Raw genomic sequence first — 21,663 nt, 5'->3', positions numbered from 1 at the left:
CCTCTAACCAGTAGAGTACCCTGTACACGTGGACAGGAAACATTTTTAGACATATATACATTTGAAATTTGTAGACTGGGAATATACATTTTGCTACAGTCCTAATCTAGACATTACATATGACTAGACTAAATTAGTTATATATAGACTGACTATAGTGGACTAAATGTGGTACAACTTTATACAACGTACTGTGACTTCCTATTTGTGCCTAGCAGGCATTTGTCCTGGCAGTGAGGCAGTTACACTTCTCCTAACCTGGTCAGGGTACCTCCTATATAAATCGCCACAGACACAAAGAACCATCTTAGACATTTCTGTAATGGAGCCAGATTGGATCATACTTACCACAGATGCTTAAGGCATCGGTTGAGGAGCTCACATGCTTCAAAGATCAGTTCAAGGAACTTGGAAGCAGGCAGAAAGGATGATGTCATCCAATGCCAGAGAATTGAGGGCGATCTATCTAGCCCTATGTCACTTTGCCCCCTGTCTCAAAGGCAGAGAAGTAAAGGTCAGGACCGACAACATAGCGTTCGTATATTACATCAACAAACAGGGAGGCACCAGATCTCAATTCCTACTCAGGGAAGATCATGTCTTGGGCAGAGAACTGGGTATCAAGGATATCAGCAGTTCACATAAGGGGCACTCACAACATGTTAGCAGACTGTCTGTCCAGAAATATAGTACTGCCAGGGGAATGGTCTCTGGACTCGTTAATCTTCCAACAACTGACAGAAATGTTGGGCATGCCGCAGGTGGACCTGATGGCCACAAGGGACAACACAAAACTCAAGGGATTCTGCTCCCTATATTCGATGGACAACCCTCTGGTGGTCGATTCCTTGACCATTTCTTGGACATTCAGTATAGCATATGTGTTCCCTCCTGTGCCCATGATTCCCAAAGTATTGAGGAAAATCAAACAGGATCAGGCCTCGATAATCGCAATAATGCCATTTTGGCCCAAAGGATCCTGGTTTTCCTGCTAATGACGATGAGTCAAGGGATATATTGGACTTTTCCTCTCAAGAGGGATTTAGTGACGCAACACGGTTGTGTCAGTCTCAGATCTTACAATCTTGGAGGTTGATCACACCCTTCTGATGGCCAATGGCTATTCAGACAGAGTCACTGGACACTTTAGCCTGATCAAGGAGTAAGGCTACTAACCAGTCTTATGCAAGAATCAGAAGAATTTTTCACACCTGCTGTCAGTCCAAAGGTATCGATCACTCCACCCCCATCTAATCCTGAAATTTTGAAATTTCTTCAAGATGGTTTTGACAAAGGCCTATCACCAAGTACACTCAAAGTACAAATGTCAGCCCTTTCTGCTGTACTTCACAAGAGACTTTTACTTATTCCTGAATTCAAAGCCTTTATTAGAGCAATTTTTCGTCTAAGACCCAGGATCCTGAGAACTGTTTCTCCGTGGGATTTACCTTTAGTTCTGAAGAAACTCTCTGACTAGCCATTGGAGACTATCCAGGATATTAGTTTGAAATTACTTTCTTTTAAGACAGCGCTCTTACAAGCCATAACGTCTGCTAAGAGGGTAGGTGAGTTACAGGCCCTCTCTTCTAGAGAGCCTTATACTGTCTTTCTCGAGGACAAGGTCCTATTGAGATTTCATCCTACCTTTCTACCCAAGTGTACTTCTTTTCAGAACACAAACCAAGTCATTGCTTTACCTGCGCTTCTTGATGAGGAAGACAAACTACTTAGAAATTTAGATGTGGTCCGCTGTCTGAGAACCTACCTTAATCGGACTTCTACCTTTCGGAGAGAAGAAAATCTTTTCATTTTATTTCAGGGTTCATCTAGAGGCAAGAAAGCCTCTAATCCTACCATATCAAGATGGATATGTAGTTGCATACATTTTTGTTATACTCTGGCCGGAAGAGATCCTCCAGCTTTTACTAAGGCCCACTCTACAAGATCAGTGGGGTCTTCTTGGGCTGAAAAATGTTCAGTTCCCATTGAACAAATATGTTTATCTGCTACCTGGTCTACTCCAGTTACATTTTTTCATTACTATAGGATGGAGACCAGACTTTCTTCTCAGCCGAGTTTAGCAAACTCGCTTATTAATACCTCTCAGCATTGAGGCCCTCCCTATGGGGTATTCTCCTTGCTATATCCCCATATTGTGCTGCTGAGGGAGACCCTAGGAAAATCTGAATTGACTAATAATTTGTTTTCCCTTAGTCTCCTTAGCAGCACAAGTCTCCCTCCCTATTTTTTTGTTAATTTTTCTTTATAATTACTCTGCTGGCAGACAATGTGTGAGTACGCCCATTATATGGGCTGTGGGGGAGTGCCATGTTTATTTTACTCATTAAAATTCCTACAACCCGTGAGCGCACAGGGGCGTTTGACACCCCATATTGTGCTGCTGTGGAGACTAAGGGAAAACAGATTATCAATCAAATCACATCATCATCAGGGCCTGGGACCGGAAGTGACTCAATGGGGTGTCCTCTTCTTCTGCTCCCCCGGCAACAAGGGACGGACCTTAGGTTCCACTTAGGACTAGGAATTGTGACTCAGCTTCCATTCCCAGGGTCGGGATGCTAGCTCTGGCGGGATCCTTTTGTGCGCCTTTCTTGCAACAGATTAACCCCTTCAGGTATGGCGGCAGACATCTTGGTACATAACATTGCTTCAGTACGGATTTTACACATAGTGTTCAAGACTTCAGGGCTATTCTCAATGGCAGATAAGAGTCTTTTCTTCACCTCCCCCTCTATTTCACAAGCGCCTCGGGTAAAACACTTTCCACTGACAAAGTCCTGTACACTTTCTGGTGCAAATTTTATTGCATCGATATGTGATTTTTGGACAATACTGGACACAGTTCAGTCTGGGGGAGGACTTTAGGCATAAGGCGCACACCCTTATCCTGTTTGTGATGCCAAAAGTTGTGGTATGGGGTGAAGTATTGGTAATATTGGTCAGTATACAGGATCTGATCAGTAACAGTATGATAGTAATATATATGGTGATAATACTCCTCCTTGTATACTGATATTATTATTAATATTGGTCTCAGTATACATGATTTGGCCAGTAACAGTATGATGGTGATATTTATGGTGATAATATTCTTCCTTGTCTACCGGTAATATTGGTCAGTATACAGGATTTGGTCTGTAACAGTATGATGGTTATATGTGTGGTGATAATATTCCTCTATGTATACTGGTATTATTGGTAATATTGGTCAGTAATAATAATAGTTTTATTTATATAGCGCCAACAGATTCGGGAACACTTTACAATCCGTTCACAGGATTTGGTCAGTAACAGCATAATGGTAATATGTATGGTGATAATATTTCTCCTTTTATAGTGCCATTATTGTTAATATTGGTCTAAGTATGGAGGACTCTGTCAGTTACAGTGTGATAGTAACATTTCCTTCCCTCCCATAATGCATGGAAAATTTACACATATATAAATGGCTCCAGTATAGTGAAATGCAGTAGCAATTTATTTCTTCGATATATATATATATATATATATATATATATATATATATTTTTTTTTTTTTTTTTTTTGAGGAAATAAATATATATATAAAAAAAGAAAAAATATCTATCTATCTATTTATATATATATATATATATATATATATATATATATATATATATATATATATATATATATATATATTAGAGTACTGTAAAGGCATAAATCTAGGTGTGGCTACCGATGGCTGATGCAATGCTGTGGGGCTGGTCAGCAATTATTTCCAGGGCTGGTTTTCATCCCCAGTCCAGCGGCGCCGCAGCCTTTAACCCCTTAAGGACGCAGGACGTAAATGTACGTCCTGGTGAGGTGGTACTTAACGCACCAGGACGTACATTTACGTCCTAAGCATAACCGCGGGCATCGGAGCGATGCCCGTGTCATGCGCGGCTGATCCCGGCTGCTGATCGCAGCCAGGGACCCGCCGGCAATGGCCGACGCCCGCGATCTCGCGGGCGTCCGCCATTAACCCCTCAGGTGCCGGGATCAATACAGATCCCGGCATCTGCGGCAGTTCGCGATTTAAATGAACGATCGGATCGCCCGCAGCGCTGCTGCGGGGATCCGATCATTCAGAACGCCAGACGGAGGTCCCCTCTCCTTCCTCCGTGTGGCTCCCGGCGTCTCCTGCTCTGGTCTGTGATCGAGCAGACCAGAGCAGGAGATGACCGATAATACTGATCTGTTCTATGTCCTATACATAGAACAGATCAGTATTAGCAATCATGGTATTGCTATGAATAGTCCCCTATGGGGACTATTCAAGTGTAAAAAAAAATGTAAAAAAATTTAAAAGTAAAACAAAAGTGAAAAATCCCCTCCCCCAATAAAAAAGAAAAACGTCATTTTTTTCCTATTTTACCCCCAAAAAGCGTAAAAAACATTTTTTATAGACCTATTTGGTATCGCCGCATGCGTAAATGTCCGAACTATTAAAATAAAATGTTAATGATCCCGTACGGTGAACGGCGTGAACGAAAAAAAATTTAAAAAGTCCAAAATTCCTACTTTTTTAATACATTTTATTAAAAAAAAAATTATAAAAAATGTATTAAAAGTTTTTTATATGCAAATGTGGTATCAAAAAAAAGTACAGATCATGGCGCAAAAAATGAGCCCCCATACCGCCGCTTATACGGAAAAATAAAAAAGTTAGAGGTCATCAAAATAAAGGGATTATAAACGTACTAATTTGGTTAAAAAGTTTGTGATTTTTTTTAAGCGCAACAATAATATAAAAGTATATAATAATGGATATCATTTTATTCGTATTGACCCTCAGAATAAAGAACACATGTCATTTTTACCATAAATTGTACGGCGTGAAAACAAAACCTTCCAAAATTAGCAAAATTACGTTTTTCGTTTTAATGTCCCCACAAAAATAGTGTCTTTTGGTTGCGCCATACATTTTATGATATAATGAGTTATGTCATTACAAAGGACAACTGGTCGCGCAAAAAACAAGCCCTCATACTAGTCTGTGGATGAAAATATAAAAGAGTTATGATTTTTAGAAGGCGAGGAGGAAAAAATGAAAACGTAAAAATTAAATTGTCTGAGTCCTTAAGGCCAAAATGGGCTGAGTCCTTAAGGGGTTAAAACAGTGAGTCTGCGGCCGCTGTACCTTGATAAAGTCGGTTTATCCAACGAAACGTTGGGAAGCGGAGGGCTATTCATGTTTTAACCAGCAGCTATCAGTGCCTATCTGTTAGTACAGCGGCATCCGCACAATAGTGCTGTTAAAGCACAGTATCACTACTAAAGAAGTTACAGGATGCACGCATACTATATAGGCAACTACTAGCTGTGTTTTTAATCACTATACTGGAGCTCATATATTTTAAATGACTCAATAAAATTCAGTTTTAAGGGGGTTTCTAGTTTAGGGTTAACCCCTTGGGGGGGCGACCCCTAAAAAGGTTGTTGTTATATATAATTTGCCCTGGAATCCCTGGGGATTTTTTGTTGTTGTGACGGGGTACGTAGACCCGCGCAGGAGGACGTCAGCTACGTCACACGTCAGTCCCGGCCGCTGCAGGAGAGAAGAAACCACGGACAGCCAGGTGAGTGTGTCTGTAGTGTGTGTTGGTCGGTCAGGCAGGGGGGCAAAAAAATTGCTATCCCAGGGTCCAATCAAAATTAAAGACGGCCCTGGCATCTGCCATCTGTGCCCCACTTATAGCTAGGCCTTTTCTGATGGTGTAAGGTTCTCTGCTTGTTCTCCCTTCCTATAATCTAACTCTTAGTTCCTCATATAAAAAAAGCTTGCGGGGCAGCACTTGGAAGGTCCACAGTACGCAACACCTCTGAGAAGTCCTCTGCTGTGAAGTCCCTCAATTCTCCATTCAGCCATTGCTAGGTCAAGTTTGCCCTGTATATCTCCCTTCTTGCACAGTATCACTTCTGGATATTTCCTTAGAGTTCAAAGTAGAGAAATACACAGTAGACTGTTTCATATGTTGGGTATGTGGTGGCCCAGTACGGGAGATGTTACCCAGTACCCTTGCTGCCCTGTCCGGCAGCCTCCCTTCTGTGTCTCCTGGGCCCCTTGCACTTGTTTCCCCCATATATATATATATATATATATATATATATATATATATATATATATATGTGTTTTGCTGTGTATTATAATATATAATGTGTTGTTGCTTTAAGAAATGTACCATGTGATTGTTACCCAGGAGGTACCAGTGACCAGGTGATCCCAGGGGTTACCTATGGGCTCCCTGTTAGTCTCCCCCATATAAGCCTTGGGTGGAGCTTCTCTCTCTTTGAGCTCTGCTCTTTCTGCCAAGCTGAGTCCTAGTGTTTGTGTCCAGAGACATTGGAGCCTCAAGTCCAGTCTGCAGCCACAGTCAACTGCACGTAATCTACAGTCACAGCTTTGTCCGTCATCAGTCAAGTCAGTCCATGTCAGCAACTGTCAAGTCAGATTGGTCTGTATTCAATTGTCCAGTCCTACTACAAGTCCCAGCAAGCCCTTAAGGTCTCTGCGTCACTGGTCACCTCCGTGGGCCCTGGCTGAACTGTATAGACTTTACCATCTGTCTACCCTCAGTAAAGCTACCATTGTCCATAACTTGGCGTCAGAGTCATTATTACCCCCCGTGCCTAGCCCAGGATCCAGCTGTATACCTCTGGGTGGTTTTAGGCTAAACCATGCCCTGGCGTCACGAATACATGGGGTTAATGCCATCTGCCCCTAGGGTAACAACATCTGACCTCATCACACCCTGCTACCACAGGTATATACAGTAGGGCAAAAAAAAATATTTAGTCAGCCACCAATTGTGCAAGTTCTCCCACTTAAAAAGATGAGAGGCCTGTATACCTCAACTATGAGAGACAGAATGAGAAAAAAATCCATAAAATCACATTGTCTGATTCTTAACCACTTGGGGAAGCAGGGTGTACAGGTATGCCATGCATCCCCAGTCCTTACGCCCGTGGGAATTTTGGTTCCCACCGCTCGCCGGGTGGGGACCGGACCGAGATGCCTGCTGAAAACATTCAGCAGGCATCCCATGACAGTGCCTGGGGGGTCCTGAGATCCCTCCCCCCTCCCCAATATCTTCAGCGTTTCCGGGTCATACGGGTCTCCGGTGACCCGGAAAATAAGGGGGATTGGGGCTGTAGTTTTGCAAGATTTGGAGGGCTACAGTTTGGAGATCACTGTGCAGTGGTTTCTAAACCATGGCCCTCTAAATGTTGCAAAACTACAACTCTTAGCATGCACGAACAGCAAACGGCTTTCTCTTCAAGCTGGGAAATGTAGTTGCGTGCATCCAGTTGTTGCATAACTACAACTCCCAGCATGCCCTTGTAGTTTTGCAACAGCTGGAGGCACACTGGTTGGAAAATACTGAGTAAGGTAACAGAACCTAACTCAAGGTTTTCCAACCAGTGTGCCTCCAACTGTTGCAAAGCTACAACTCCCAGCATGTACAGTCTGTCAGTACATGCTGGGAGTTGTAGTTATGCAACAGCTGGAGGTCCCCCCCAGGTGAGTGTACAGGGTACATTTACACGGGCGGGTTTACAGTGAGTTTCCTGCTTCAAGTTTGAGCTGTGGAAAATTTTCCGCCGCAGCTCAAACTCCCAAGGGGAAACACGCTGTGAACCCCCGTCAGTGCGAATGTACCCTAAAAACACTACACTACACTAACACAAAATAAAGGGTAAAACACTACATAAACACACACATACACTGTCTCCCCCCCCCCCCCCATGGCAGTGTTTCCAAAAACAGAGCCTCCAGCTGTTGCAAAACAACAACTCCCAGTAATGCCGGACGGCCACTGACTGTCCAAGCATGTTGGGAATTTAGCATCAACTTGAGGCCCCCTGTTTGGGAATCACTGGCTTAGAATATTTTTTGTAGCATGGACAATTGTAAAGCTTATATCCAGGTCCACCCCTTTGCAAATCCCTAATTTAGGCCCTTAAATTCCAGGAAACAGTTTAGGGGCACACATGGGGTATTCACAAGTTTTTCTCCTTTTACCCCTTATAAAAAGGAAAAATTTAGGTCTACACCAGACTGTTAGTGTAAAAAAAATTAAATTTTTTTACACAAACATGCTGGTGTTGCCCCATACTTTTAATTTTCAAAAGAGGTAAAAGGGAAAGAAGACCTCCAAAATTTGTAACGCAATTTCTCCTGAGTACGGAAATACCCCCATATGTGGGCGTAAAATGCTCTGCGGGCGCACAACAAGGCTCAGGAGTGAGAGCGCACTATGTACATTTGAGGCCAAAATTGGCAATTTGCACAGGGGTGGCTGATTTTATAGCGGTTCTGACATAAACGCGAAAAAAATAAATACCTGCATGTGAACCCACTTTGGAAACTACACCCCTCACGGAACGTAACAAGGGGTATAGAGAGCCTTAACACCCCACATGTGTTTGACAAATTTACATCAAATTTGGATGGGAAAATGAAAAAAAAAATCTTTTCACAACATTTTTCATTTTAACAAGGGAAAATAGGTAAAAAGCCCCCCCCCCCCCCAAAATGTATAACCCCATTTCTTCTGAATAAGAACAGAATTCATATGTGGATGTATAGTGCTCTGCGGGCGCACTACAATGCTCAGAAGAGGAGTGCCATTGGGCTTTTGGAGAGAATATTTGTCCAGGATTGAAGGCCACGTGTGTTCACAAAGCCCCCATAGTGCCAGAACAGTGGACCCCATTTTGGAAACTACACCCCTCACGTAATGAAATAAGGGGTGCAGTGAGCATTTACACCCCACAGGTGTCTGACAGATTTTTGGAACAGTGGTCCGTGAAAATGAAAAATGTAATTTTTGTAAGCACAAGGCATACGCAAGAACCTCTGCAATATGGTCTCATAACTTTGGGCCTCTAGATGTTGCAAAACTACAACTCCCAGCATGCCCGGACAGCCGCTGGCTGTCCGGGCATGCTGGGAGTTGTAGTTTTGCAACATCTGCAGGGCTACAGTTTGAGATAGGTCAGAATGAGGCCGGAATAATAAAACATTGTGAATCACTTTATTGTAACAAAGACAGGAACAAGGATTTCATTCTGGCTGAGAACATGGCGCGGCCGGACAGGAGGTGATTTTATACAAATTGGGTGTTTTTTCGGACAGAGACCTTAGTATGTAATGTAATAGGCGGCGGGATGGCGTCATGGCTGCGCAGGAATACAGGTCCGTCAGGCGTAGGAGTCTTTGCCTTCTGTCACTGCAGATGCTGATCCCCTCTCTGTGCTGTTTCTGCTGGGCCCGGCTTCAGCTTGTAAACCTATAAGACAAAGTAAAACTCCTAAAAACTGGAAGACGGTAATAAAAGTATACAAACAGGCAACACATTGCTGCTGCAGAACCTCATAATAAACACCTCAGCTGCTGCTAAAAATCATCATAATACATCCCTAAGCTGCTGCAGAACATCATAATCCGCACGTCAGCTGCTGCAGAACATCATAATGCATCCCTAAAATGCTGCAGGACATCACAATCCACACCTCAGCTGCTGCAGAACATCATAAGCCACACCTCAGCTCCTGCAGAACCTCATACTGCACAGCTCAGCTGCTGCAGAATGTAATACACAACTCACTTGCTGCAGAACATCATAATCCGCACGTCAGCTGCTGCAGAACATCATAATACATCCCTAAAAGGCTGCAGGACATCACAATCCACACCTCAGCTGCTGCAGAACATCATAAGCCACACCTCAGCTCCTGCAGAACCTCATACTACACAGCTCAGCTGCTGCAGAATGTAATACACACCTCACTTGCTGCAGAACATCATGATAAACCCCTCAGCTCATGCAGAACCTCAAAATACACACCTAAGCTGCTGCAGAACATCATAATACGCACCTCACAGTCAGTGATAGTGGAGTTCAGATCTCCAGGTCGATTAAATCAACTTTTTTTTTTTTTTTTTTTTAAATCAACGGGTGCCAGAAAGTTAAACAGATTTGTAAATTACTTCTATAAAAAAAAAAAAAAAAATCTGAATCCTACCAGTACTTATCAGCTGCTGAAGTTGAGTTTTTCTTTTCTGTCTGACCCCAGTGCTCTCTGTCTCAGGAACTGTCCAGAGTAGCAGAAAATCCCCATAGCAAACCTCCTCTACTCTGTGCAGTTCCTGAGACAGACAGAGATGTCAGCAGAGAGCACTGTGGTAAGACAGAAAAGAACAACTCAACTTCAGCAGCTGATAAGTACTGGTAGGATTAAGATTTGTTTTATTAGACTTAATTTAAAAATCTGTTTAACTTTCTGGAGCCAGTTGATATGAAAAAAATTGTTTCTTTAAGATGATACTGGCTACATCTGTGCATGTATATATATATATATATATATATATATATATATATATATATATATATATATACTCTTTATGCTATAATAACATCTTTCCCCCCCTCCTCACACCTGGCGTCCCCTCTTCTCCTCCGCACATCTGCTGACTCTTTGATCTCTTAGAACTTACTCGCAGATGATTTCAGGACTGGGATGAGCTGATTCCAGAACGAGCACTCAGCTTTCTTCAGCCCCTGATAATTTGGTAGGAGCTCAGTGAATTCCTTATATCTGCCCCCACTGCTGTGCGCCCGATGCTCAGGCCATGACGGTAAAGCCACGTTCCTTTTCCGTGAAAAGCTGTATGAAAAGTTGGGGTTTCTGGGTAGGAAAAAATATATAGAAAGGTAAGGTCAGAGGAATTGGGGGACAGGCGGAGGCAACTGGAAGAAATTACTAGCACAGAAAGAAAGCAGATGGATTGAAGTCCTGGGAACAAGAACCCCGGAGGGCCTTAAAGGGGTACTCCGCTGCTCAGTGTTTGGAACAAACTGTTCCGAATGCCGCAGCCGGGAGCTTGTGACATCATAGCCCTGCCCCCTCATGATGTCACGCCCCGCCCCCTCAATGCAAGTCTATGGGAGGGGGCGTGACGGCTGTCACGCCCCCTCCCATAGACTTGCATTGAGGGGGCTGGGCGTGACATCATGAGGGGGCGGGGCTATGATGTCACAAGCTCCCGGCTCCAGCATTCGGAACAGTTGGTTCCAAACGCTGAGCAGCGGAGTACCCCTTACGAAGTTAACATCTTTGTTCCTTTCTTGTAAGTATTAACCGATTCCATCGAAGTAAAGCAATAGATATATATCTTTCATAAGATGATACCATAGCAGAGTCATTATGACTTTTTTCTTTGTCCTATTTATTGTTGTTTTTATTTGTGTTTTTATCATTTGTATCCGTTGTCATCTATGTGTGTTGTTTGTTTTTAAGCATGGCATAAACACTTTTATTATATTGTCATTTATTAATATATATAAATATATATATATATATATATATATATATATATATATATATATATATTTTTTTTATATATATTATACTATTCACTGGTTGTTCACCAGGGGGCCCCCTGATAAATTGCACTTGTCACTTTACAGTGGGGATCAAGTTTTGGCACCCCAGGTAAAAATTTGTATTAATGTGCATAAAGAAGCCAAAGAAAGATGAAAAATCTCCAAAAGGCATCAAATTACAGATTAGAGATTCTTATAATATGTCAACAAAAGTTACATTTTATTTCCATCATTTACACTTTCAGAATAACAGAAAACAATAATATGGCGTCTGCAAAAGTTTGGGCACCCTGCAGAGTTAATATCTTGTACTGCCCCCTTTGGCAAGTATCACAGCTTGTAAACGCTTTTTGTAGCCAGCCAAGAGTCTTTCAATTCTTGTTTGAGGTATCTTTGCCCATTCTTCCTTACAAAAGTCTTCCAGTTCTTTGAGATTTCTGGGCTGTCTGTCACGCACTGCTCTTTTAAAGTCTATCCATAGATTTTCCATTATGTTGAGGTCAGGAGATTGTGAACTGCATGACAAAACCTTCAGTTTACGCCTCTTGATGTAATCCCCGGTGGATTTTGAGGTGTGTTTAGGATCATTATCCATTTGTAGAAGCCATCCTCTCTTTAACTTCAGATTTTTCACAGATGGCATCAAGTTACCATCCAAAATTTGCTGAAATTGTATTGAATCAATTTTTCCTTCTACCCGTGAGATGTTCCCTGTGCCACTGGCTGCAATACAACCCCAAAGCATGATTGATCCACCCCCATGCTTAACAGCTGGACAGAGGTTCTTAACATTGAATTCTGTTCCCCTTCTTCTCCAAACATACCTTTGCTCATTCCGACCAAAAAGTTCAATTTTAAGATCATCGGTCCACAGAACTTGTTTCCAAAATGCATCAGGCTTGTCTATATGTTCATTTGCAAAGTTCAAACGCTGATTTTTGTGGTGAGGACGTAGAAGAGGTTTTCTTCTGGTGACTCTTCCATGAAGACCATATTTGTACAAGTATCTCTTTATAGTGGAATAGTGTACCACAACTCCAGTGTCTGCCAGATCTTTCTGAAGGGATTGTGCAGTCAAACGTGGGTTTTGAATAGTTTTTCTCACAATCCTCCGAGCTGTTCTGTCTGATATTTTTCTTGGTCTTCCAGATCTTGCTTTAACTTCCTCTGTTCCTGATGACTGCCATTTCTTAATTACATTCCGAACAGAGGATATGGACATCTGAAAACATTTTGCTGTCTTCTTATAGCCTTCTCCAGCTTTGTGAGCGTCAACTATTTTCAGTTTCAGATTTCTAGACAACTGCTTAGAAGAACCCATGGTGCTGATTGTTGGGGCAAGGTCAGATGAGTCTGGGCATTTAAAACCTTTGAGATTGACATCACCTGGTCTTCCCAGATGATGATTGAGAACAATCCATGACACTGGCAGGTCTCAGCTTTGCAAAGGGGACAGTGCATGCTATAAATTCTGCAGGGTGTCCAAACTTTTGCAGACGCCATTTTTTTAGTTTTCTGTTATTCTGAAAGTGTAAATGATGGAAATAAAATCTAACTTTTGTTGACATATTATAAGAATGTTTAATCTGTAATTTGATCAGTGTTGCTCGCGAATATTCGCAATTCGAATATTATTCGCGAATATCGCATATTCGCGAATTCGCGAATTTCGCGAATATAGCGCTATATATTCGTAATTACGAATATTGTTTTTTTTTTTTTTTGTTTTTTTTTCTTCACAGTACACATCACAGTGATCACCCCTCTCTGCTTCCAGCTTGTGTGGTGTAAAGAAGGCTGTAATACTACTGTGTGAGACTGGCGTGCTAAAATTCGCATATACGAAAATTCGCTTATGCTAATTTTCGCATATGCGAATTTACACGTATGTTAATCTTGCATATGCTAATATTCACATATGTTAATTTTCGCATACGCGAATATTCGCATATGCGAAAATAACACGAGCATATAACGAATATGCGAATATTCGCGAATATAAGACGAATATTCGTCCATATATTCGCGAATATTCGCGAATTCGAATATGGCCTATGCCGCTCAACACTAAATTTGATGCCTTTTGGAGATTTTTCCAGCTTTCCTTGGCTTCTTTATGCACATTAATACACATTTTTACCTGGGCTCCTGCTTTATCTGAGAATGCTGGGAGTTGTAGTTTTGCAACAGCTGGAGGCACCCTGTTTGGGAAACACTGATATATGGGCTCGCTCAGCAGCTGACATTTTGGCCACTTGTCTTTTTATTTGGGGAACAGGCCCCTAATGTTTTAATCTAGTGATGCCCCTGGCTGTCAGCCTATTACAGAAGTCACATAACTTGTAAAGTCCTACACTGCCCGTAGCTTCATAACATCCCACATCCCATCAGCTGTTTTCCCCCTGTGCTGAACTTTGCCACTAGGGATGAGCGAATTGAATCTGACAAATCCAAATTCATTACGAATTTCAGGAAAAATTTGATTCGTAACAAATGCGAATATCACCGCGCAAATCACTTAATTAAACTCCATTTAATGCGGTCCAGGCTCCAGGGCATCTAAAATGGCCGATCCATATGTGAAGACATGGGACAAGGAATCCTGGGAAGGCGGGAACAAGGGTAGGCGGGATGACCCTGAATCACATGCAGCCTATCCACAGCCAGCCACCCCTGTGATGTCATAGCCTTATATAATCGGCAGCTATCTTGCGGCCAGTCACATCAGCCTTTTATTGCAGAGAGAGAGGGACAGAGAGCAGTATGTGTTGCACAGAAAAGCATTTTTGCAGCAGCAATTAACCTCCCAGTCACTGTCTACAGCGCTCTTTTACAGAGAGGGACAGAGAACAGTGTGTTACACAGAGCAGCAGCGATTCACCTCAAGCCCAAATCCTGCCTAGAAGCACTGATAGGGAAGGGAGTGAGATTGAGAGAGAAATGTGCAAATTTGGGTGTAGTACACAGTGACTGTGTGCTGCAGCACTGGTGTGTACTGCTGGTGTTGTACACAAATAATTAAGCATACTGGAGCGCATTGTCCTCCCCTCATAAGTGCATACCACATACGTACATCTAAGTGGTGTACTATTTTGTTCCTGTTAAAGTCATAAAGGGCCTGGATACTGTGAAAGGCCAGGCAAAAGTACTCACCGGCTGGTGTTGTACAAAAAATACTGTTTTAAGTGTAGTATAGCGTATTGTACACCCCCCATATACCCACTAAGTATGTCATGGAAATAAGTGCCAGGAAGTGCACAGAGGAGTGGCAGAGGCCTAAATTTATTAGGCAGAGGTCGCAGCAGATTAGGGGAGCAGGAGTCGCAGCGATAGGCCTGAGCTCCCGGTATCAGCTAGCGATCGTATCTCAACCAGCAACCCATCTGCCGTCATCAATTAACACGGTCATCCACTTCATCACAAGTGACATCTGACATCCCAGTCAACAGTCGGTGGGTTCCTCAGACAAAACCCTCAGTTGGCATGGCCCAGGAGCAGTCCTGGTCCTCCCACTGCCTCTGTCCTATGCTGTTCCCTCCCCCATAGAAGTATCTTATGCTGTGGGTTCAGCTCCACTATTTAGTGAGGACGATCTAGAGCACAGTAAGCAGCTACTTCCCAGCCAAGAAGTGGTGGAGACATCTGCCGCTTTCTCCGCAAGGCAGGCAAGTAATGATGAGGAGAGTGGCGTGGGAGGTGGTGTTGCGATCATTCAGGCTCCTGAAGCAGACACTGTTGAGGAACCTGAGGAGGACATAAGTGACGTGCAGACATAACTCAATCATGATGAAGCCGATCGCACTTGGGAGCTGCGTGCAGAAGGGGCTCATCATCATCAGGAGAAGAGGGCTGCAGGTTGCTAGTGAGGCAGCAGCTGAGCCAGCAAGGTGGTAGCATGGTTGGCAGTCAGCATGGTGGCAGAAGTGGAAAGTCTGGAGCCAAACGTGCCCGGGGTAGAACACCTGCTTCGCGGCAGCCTACCTTCCTGGGAGGTAATGAAACAGGGGTTCCTGGAGTCAGCAGCAGTAGCAGTCAATTAGTGCGTACTGTTGGTGGGAAAATCAGCTACTCAGCGGTGTGTGCTGTTTTTCATCAAGCATCTGGAGGAGGTTAACATGGCCACATGCAAGATGTGTCGGCAGAAGGTGAAGTGTGGCCAGGGTCCCAATGTTGGCACCACAGCCCTGCTTCAACATATGCAGCATCACCATGAAGTGGCCTGGGAGAACCGTGGCTCCGATGTGGTGGTCCAGCCTGCTGCATCACCCAGTGGCCATCCGCTCCCTGTTTCAGCCAGCCAAGGATCCACCACCTCAGCAAAAGGGAGCTGTGTGTCATACCCATCTTCTGTCGCTCCAGAATCTCCGTTGGTCCTGTGACAGTGTGTGACTCCGCCTCCTCATCCTCCACCATGTCCTTAGCCTCCACTGCACAGACAAGTCTCAGTGCCCCTCCAGCAAACCATGTGTGCAGGGCACGGCGCTGTCATGCTGTTCTTCACATGGTTTGCCTTGGGGAACAGAGTCACACAGGGGAGGAACTGCTAAAAGTCATTCATCAAGGAATCGAATCATGGCTTACTCCACGAAAACTGGAAATGGGAACCATGGTGACCGACAGCGGGAAGAACATCTTGTCTGCGCTGCAACAAGGAAGCCTGAGACATGCGCCCTGCATGGCACACATGTTCAATCTGGTTGTCAAGCGGTTCCTGAAGTGTTCCACCAATCTGCAAGACATCCTAACAATGGGAAGGAAACTTTGCATGCATTTCAGCCACTCGTACACCACAAAGCACACCCTCCTTGAGCTGCAGCGTCAGAACGGTATCCACCAACATAGTCCGATTTGCAACTTTCCACACGTTGAAATTCTGCCATCCATATGTTGGACCGACTATACGAACAGAAAAAAGACATCACCGATTTCTTGATGATCCAAGTGGATAGGGGGACTCCCTTGTGTAACTTCAATGTCAACCAGTGGCAGCTCATACGTGACATTTGCCGTTTGCTCAGGCCCTTTTAGGAAGCAACATTATTAGTCAGTCGCCAGGATTACGGAATTAACGTCATTCCACTGCTTCATCTACCACAACACGTGTTGGAAACGATGGCTGGTCAGGGCACTGGAGACTTGGTGTCTACATCTCACGGCCACATGAGCCCTGTGTGGGCTGAACTGGAGGAGGAGGAGGGGCGCAGTGGAGCACAGGCAAGGTTTCACGAGATGGGCGGTTTTTCTAGTCATCTGACAGGAGGAGCAGGAACGGTGGAAGGGAACAACGTATGGTCCATTGTAACCGGTGGGGGGTAAAAGACTTCCCCTGTAAGGCCCTACTCTCACATTGTCAATTCCCTTCTTGGCAATTGTTACTCGCCCTAAAAAGGGTGGCACCACACAGAAACCTCTCCCTATTTTCCCCTACAAACACTCTCTATTTCCACCTAAAAACCCTGGGAAATGGCAGTTTCCTGTGTGGGGCCGTCCTTTCTTTTCTACAAACTGTGGTCATCGACTGTCTGGGCATGCTGGAAGGTGTAGTTTTGCAAAATTTTGTGGGCCACAGTTTGGAGACCGCTGTTCTTTACCATATACCATACAATACATACCCTGTTCTTACAAAGTTGGCCAGGTATTGCATAACCTGTAAGGAAAGATTCTGTTCTTCCATAGAAAACTGACTCCTATAGTTTGAATGGAAGGGAATCCCGAAAGCGTACATGATATCTTCTGGCAGATCCAGACTGGAGCTGAAATAAACACAGACACAAAGCAATGACATGAGGATAAGAACATGAAGAGCATTCCCTGCCTGGAGGATTCTATCATTATGTCTATACATATTCAGGGTAACACATTATATTGTATTGTTTCCGGCTTCGTCTATAAGCCTGATCTCCAGGGGCCGGGCATCACAATGGCGTGAGCTGATGTATCCAAATGTTATACAGGGTCCCAAATCCGGATTTTTGCCACCCTAGGTAAAAGCTAATTTTGCCGCCCCTTGACTCCACCCATTGGTCCGCCTTTAAACATGCCCTACCTTAATACTGGGGTGACATACTGTAACAAACTTTTTCCTCATGTAATTTCCTTACTACTGGGGTGACACACAGAAACAAACCTCCTCCACATAAAATCTCCTTACTACTGGGGTGACACACTGTAACAAACCTCCTCCTCATGTAATCGCTTTACTACTGGGGTGACACACTGTAACAAACCTCCTCCTCATGTAATCTCTTTACTACTGGGGTGACACACTCTAACAAGCCTCCTCCTCATGTAATCTCTTTACTACTGGGGTGACACACTGTAACAAACCCCCTCCTCATGTAATCTCTTTACTACTGGGGTGACACACTGTAACAAACCTCCTCCTCATGGGGGGTGACACATTGTAACAAACCCCCTCCTCATGTAATCTCTTTACTACTGGGGTGACACACTAAAGCAGAGTAGCGCACCCATCAAGAGGGCGCTCCAGATGGCTGCCTATTTTGCCTATAGGCAGAGCCGGCCCTGGTCCCCTAATACATAAATGAAGGGGGTCTCTATATTTCTTGTTAAAGTGTTTCTCCTCCTCAGATTAATAACACGGTCTGAGATAGGGAATTGTGGGGTTTCATGGCTTCCATTGTGCCGTCAGCTGAGAATCCCCTCCAAAAAGAGGATCTGTAACCAAAAACAGACACTTCTCCATTTGGAACCAAAAGCCTATTTTTATGTATCTGCTTCAGTACTGGCGCAAAATCTACATAATCCAGGTCACACAGCGAGGAGAAAAATGTGATCGTTTGTAGCCAAAAATAAAAACAGCTCCACAGACCAACAATGTCACGGATAGAAAAACCAGGTCTGGTGCAAGGAATTTTGCCGCCCATTGGCTGCTCCCTGTGACACGCCCAACCTTACTACTGGGGTGACACACTGTAACAAACCCCCCCCCCTCATGTAATCCTCTTACTACTGGGGTGACACACTGTAACAAACCCCCCCCCCATCGTGTAATCTCCTTACTACTGTAATCCTTTTACTACTGGGGTGACACACTGTAACAAACCTCCTCCTCATGTAATCTCCTCACTACTGGGGTGACACACTGTAACAAAGCTCCTCCTCATGTAATCTCCATACTACTGGGGTGACACACTGTAACAAACCTCCTCCTCATGTATTCTCCTTACTACTGGGGTAACACACTGTAACAAACCCCCTCCTCATGTAATCTCCTTACTACTGGGGTGACACACTGTAACAAACCTCCTCCTCATGTAATCTCCTTACTACTGGGGTGACACACTGTAACAACCTCCTTCTCATGTAATCTCCTTACTACTAGAGTGACACACTGTAACAATCCTCCTCCACATATAATCTCCTTACTACTGGGGTGACACACTGTAACAAACCTCCTCCTCATGTAATCTCCTTACTACTGGGGTGACACACTGTAACAAACCTCCTCCTCATGTAATCTCCTTACTACTGAAGTGACACACTGTAACTAACCTCCTCATGTATTCTCCTTACTACTGGGGTGACACACTGTAACAAACCTCCTCCACATATAATCTCCTTACTACTGGGGTGACACACTGTAACAAACCTCCTCCTCATGTAATCTCCTTACTACTGGGGTGACACACTGTAACAAACCTCCTCCTCATGTAATCTCCTTACTACTGGAGTGACACACTGTAACTAACCTCCTCATGTATTCTCCTTACTACTGGGGTGACACACTGTAACAAACCTCCTCCACATATAATCTCCTTACTACTGGGGTGACACACTGTAACAAACCTTCTCCTCATGTAATCTCCTTACTACTGGGGTGACACACTTGAACAAACCTCCTCCTCATGTAATCTCCTTACTACTGGGGTGACACATTGTAACAAACCTCCTCCTCATGCAATTACCTTACTACTGGGGTGACACATTGTAACAAACCCCCTCCTCATGTAATCTCTTTACTACTGGGGTGACACACTGTAACAACCCCCTCCTCATGTAATCTCTTTACTACTGGGGTGACACACTGTAACAAACCTCCTCCTCATGTAATCTCTTTACTACTGGGGTGACACACTAAAGCAGAGTACGCACCCATCAAGAGGGCGCTCCAGATGGCTGCCTATTTTGCCTATAGGCAGAGCCGGCCCTGGTCCCCTAATACATAAATGAAGGGGGTCTCTATATTTCTTGTTAAAGTGTTTCTCCTCCTCAGATTAATAACACGGTCTGAGACAGGGAATTGTGGGGTTTCATGGCTTCCATTGTGCCGTCAGCTGAGAATCCCCTCCAAAAAGAGGATCTGTAACCAAAAACAGACACTTCTCCATTTGGAACCAAAAGCCTATTTTTATGTATCTGCTTCAGTACTGGCGCAAAATCTACATAATCCAGGTCACACAGCGAGGAGAAAAATGTGATCGTTTGTAGCCAAAAATAAAAACAGCTCCACAGACCAACAATGTCACGGATAGAAAAACCAGGTCTGGTGCAAGGAATTTTGCCGCCCATTGGCTGCTCCCTGTGACACGCCCAACCTTACTACTGGGGTGACACACTGTAACAAACCCCCCCCCCCTCATGTAATCCTCTTACTACTGGGGTGACACACTGTAACAAACCCCCCCCCCCCTCGTGTAATCTCCTTACTACTGTAATCCTCTTACTACTGGGGTGACACACTGTAACAAACCTACTCCTCATGTAATCTCCTCACTACTGGGGTGACACACTGTAACAAAGCTCCTCCTCATGTAATCTCCATACTACTGGGGTGACACACTGTAACAAACCTCCTCCTCATGTATTCTCCTTCCTACTGGGGTAACACACTGTAACAAACCTCCTCCTCATGTATTCTCCTTACTACTGGGGTAACACACTGTAACAAACCCCCTCCTCATGTAATCTCCTTACTACTGGGGTGACACACTGTAACAAACCTCCTCCTCATGTAATCTCCTTACTACTGGGGTGACACACTGTAACAACCTCCTTCTCGTGTAATCTCCTTACTACTGGAGTGACACACTGTAACAAACCTCCTCCACATATAATCTCCTTACTACTGGGGTGACACACTGTAACAAACCTCCTCCTCATGTAATCTCCTTACTACTGGGGTGACACACTGTAACTAACCTCCTCCTCATGTAATCTCCTTACTACTGGAGTGACACACTGTAACTAACCTCCTCATGTATTCTCCTTACTACTGGGGTGACACACTGTAACAAACCTCCTCCTCATGTAATCTCCTTACTACTGGGGTGACACACTGTAACTAACCTCCTCCTCATGTAATCTCCTTACTACTGGAGTGACACACTGTAACTAACCTCCTCATGTATTCTCCTTACTACTGGGGTGACACACTGTAACAAACCTCCTCCTCATGTAATCTCCTTACTACTGGGGTGACACACTGTTACAAACCTCCTCCACATATAATCTCCTTACTACTGGGGTGACACACTGTAACAAACCTCCTCCTCATGTAATCTCCTTACTACTGGGGTGACACACTGTAACTAACCTCCTCCTCATGTAATCTCCTTACTACTGGAGTGACACACTGTAACTAACCTCCTCATGTATTCTCCTTACTACTGGGGTGACACACTGTAACAAACCTCCTCCTCATGTAATCTCCTTACTACTGGGGTGACACACTGTAACAAACCTCCTCCACATATAATCTCCTTACTACTGGGGTCACACACTGTAACAAACCCCCTCCTCATGTAATCTCCTTACTACTGGAGTGATGGGGTTTTGCTGGATGCTGGATGGGAGGGGGCTTCAGATGTTGGCTAACTGTATTGCTGCAGGCAGAGTGGTGCCCCCATTATGAGTGCTCTCTAGGCGGCTGACTATTTTGTCTATAGACAGAGCCGGCCCTGGAAAAACCTGACATAACCCCGAGTCAATGAAGTCAGCTCCACAGACCTACAATGTCATAGACAAAAAAGACTTGTCATAGCCCAGTGGTCTCAAACTGTGGCCCTCCAGATGTTGCAAAACTTCAACTCCCAGCATGCCCGGACAGCCGTTGGCTGTCCGGGCATGCTGGGAGTTGAAGTTTTGCAACATCTGGAGGGCCACAGTGTGAGACCACTTTCATAATCTAGAGATCTATAGATCCAAATTGTCAAAGGTAGAAAAACTTTGTAGATACTTTGTAGAAGGGGTACTCCGCCCCTAGACATCTTATCCCCTATCCAAAGGA

The 21,663-nt window shown here is 44.2% G+C and overlaps 1 protein-coding gene across 2 annotated transcripts in view; it reads right to left on the bottom strand.

Annotated features, from left to right (window-relative positions):
• Positions 1-9,028: 9,028 nt before the first annotated feature.
• Positions 9,029-21,663, bottom strand: part of TG (thyroglobulin) — a 249,246-nt gene continuing 236,611 nt past the window's right edge. For both annotated transcript variants that reach the window (XM_056522788.1, XM_056522789.1), the window contains exons 39-41: positions 17,027-17,167; positions 10,526-10,716; positions 9,029-9,317 (exon numbers count right to left, since the gene is read on the bottom strand). In XM_056522788.1, the coding sequence (XP_056378763.1) occupies positions 9,229-9,317; positions 10,526-10,716; positions 17,027-17,167 (421 nt within the window). In that variant the 3' untranslated portion in view covers positions 9,029-9,228. The remainder of the gene's footprint in view (positions 9,318-10,525; positions 10,717-17,026; positions 17,168-21,663) is intronic.

The sequence above is a fragment of the Hyla sarda genome, chromosome 5, assembly GCF_029499605.1.
Source record: "Hyla sarda isolate aHylSar1 chromosome 5, aHylSar1.hap1, whole genome shotgun sequence".
Taxonomy (NCBI): Eukaryota; Metazoa; Chordata; class Amphibia; order Anura; family Hylidae; genus Hyla; species Hyla sarda.
The sequence above is the reverse complement of the archived record's forward strand: the minus strand, read 5'-3'. Positions and strand labels throughout refer to the sequence as shown.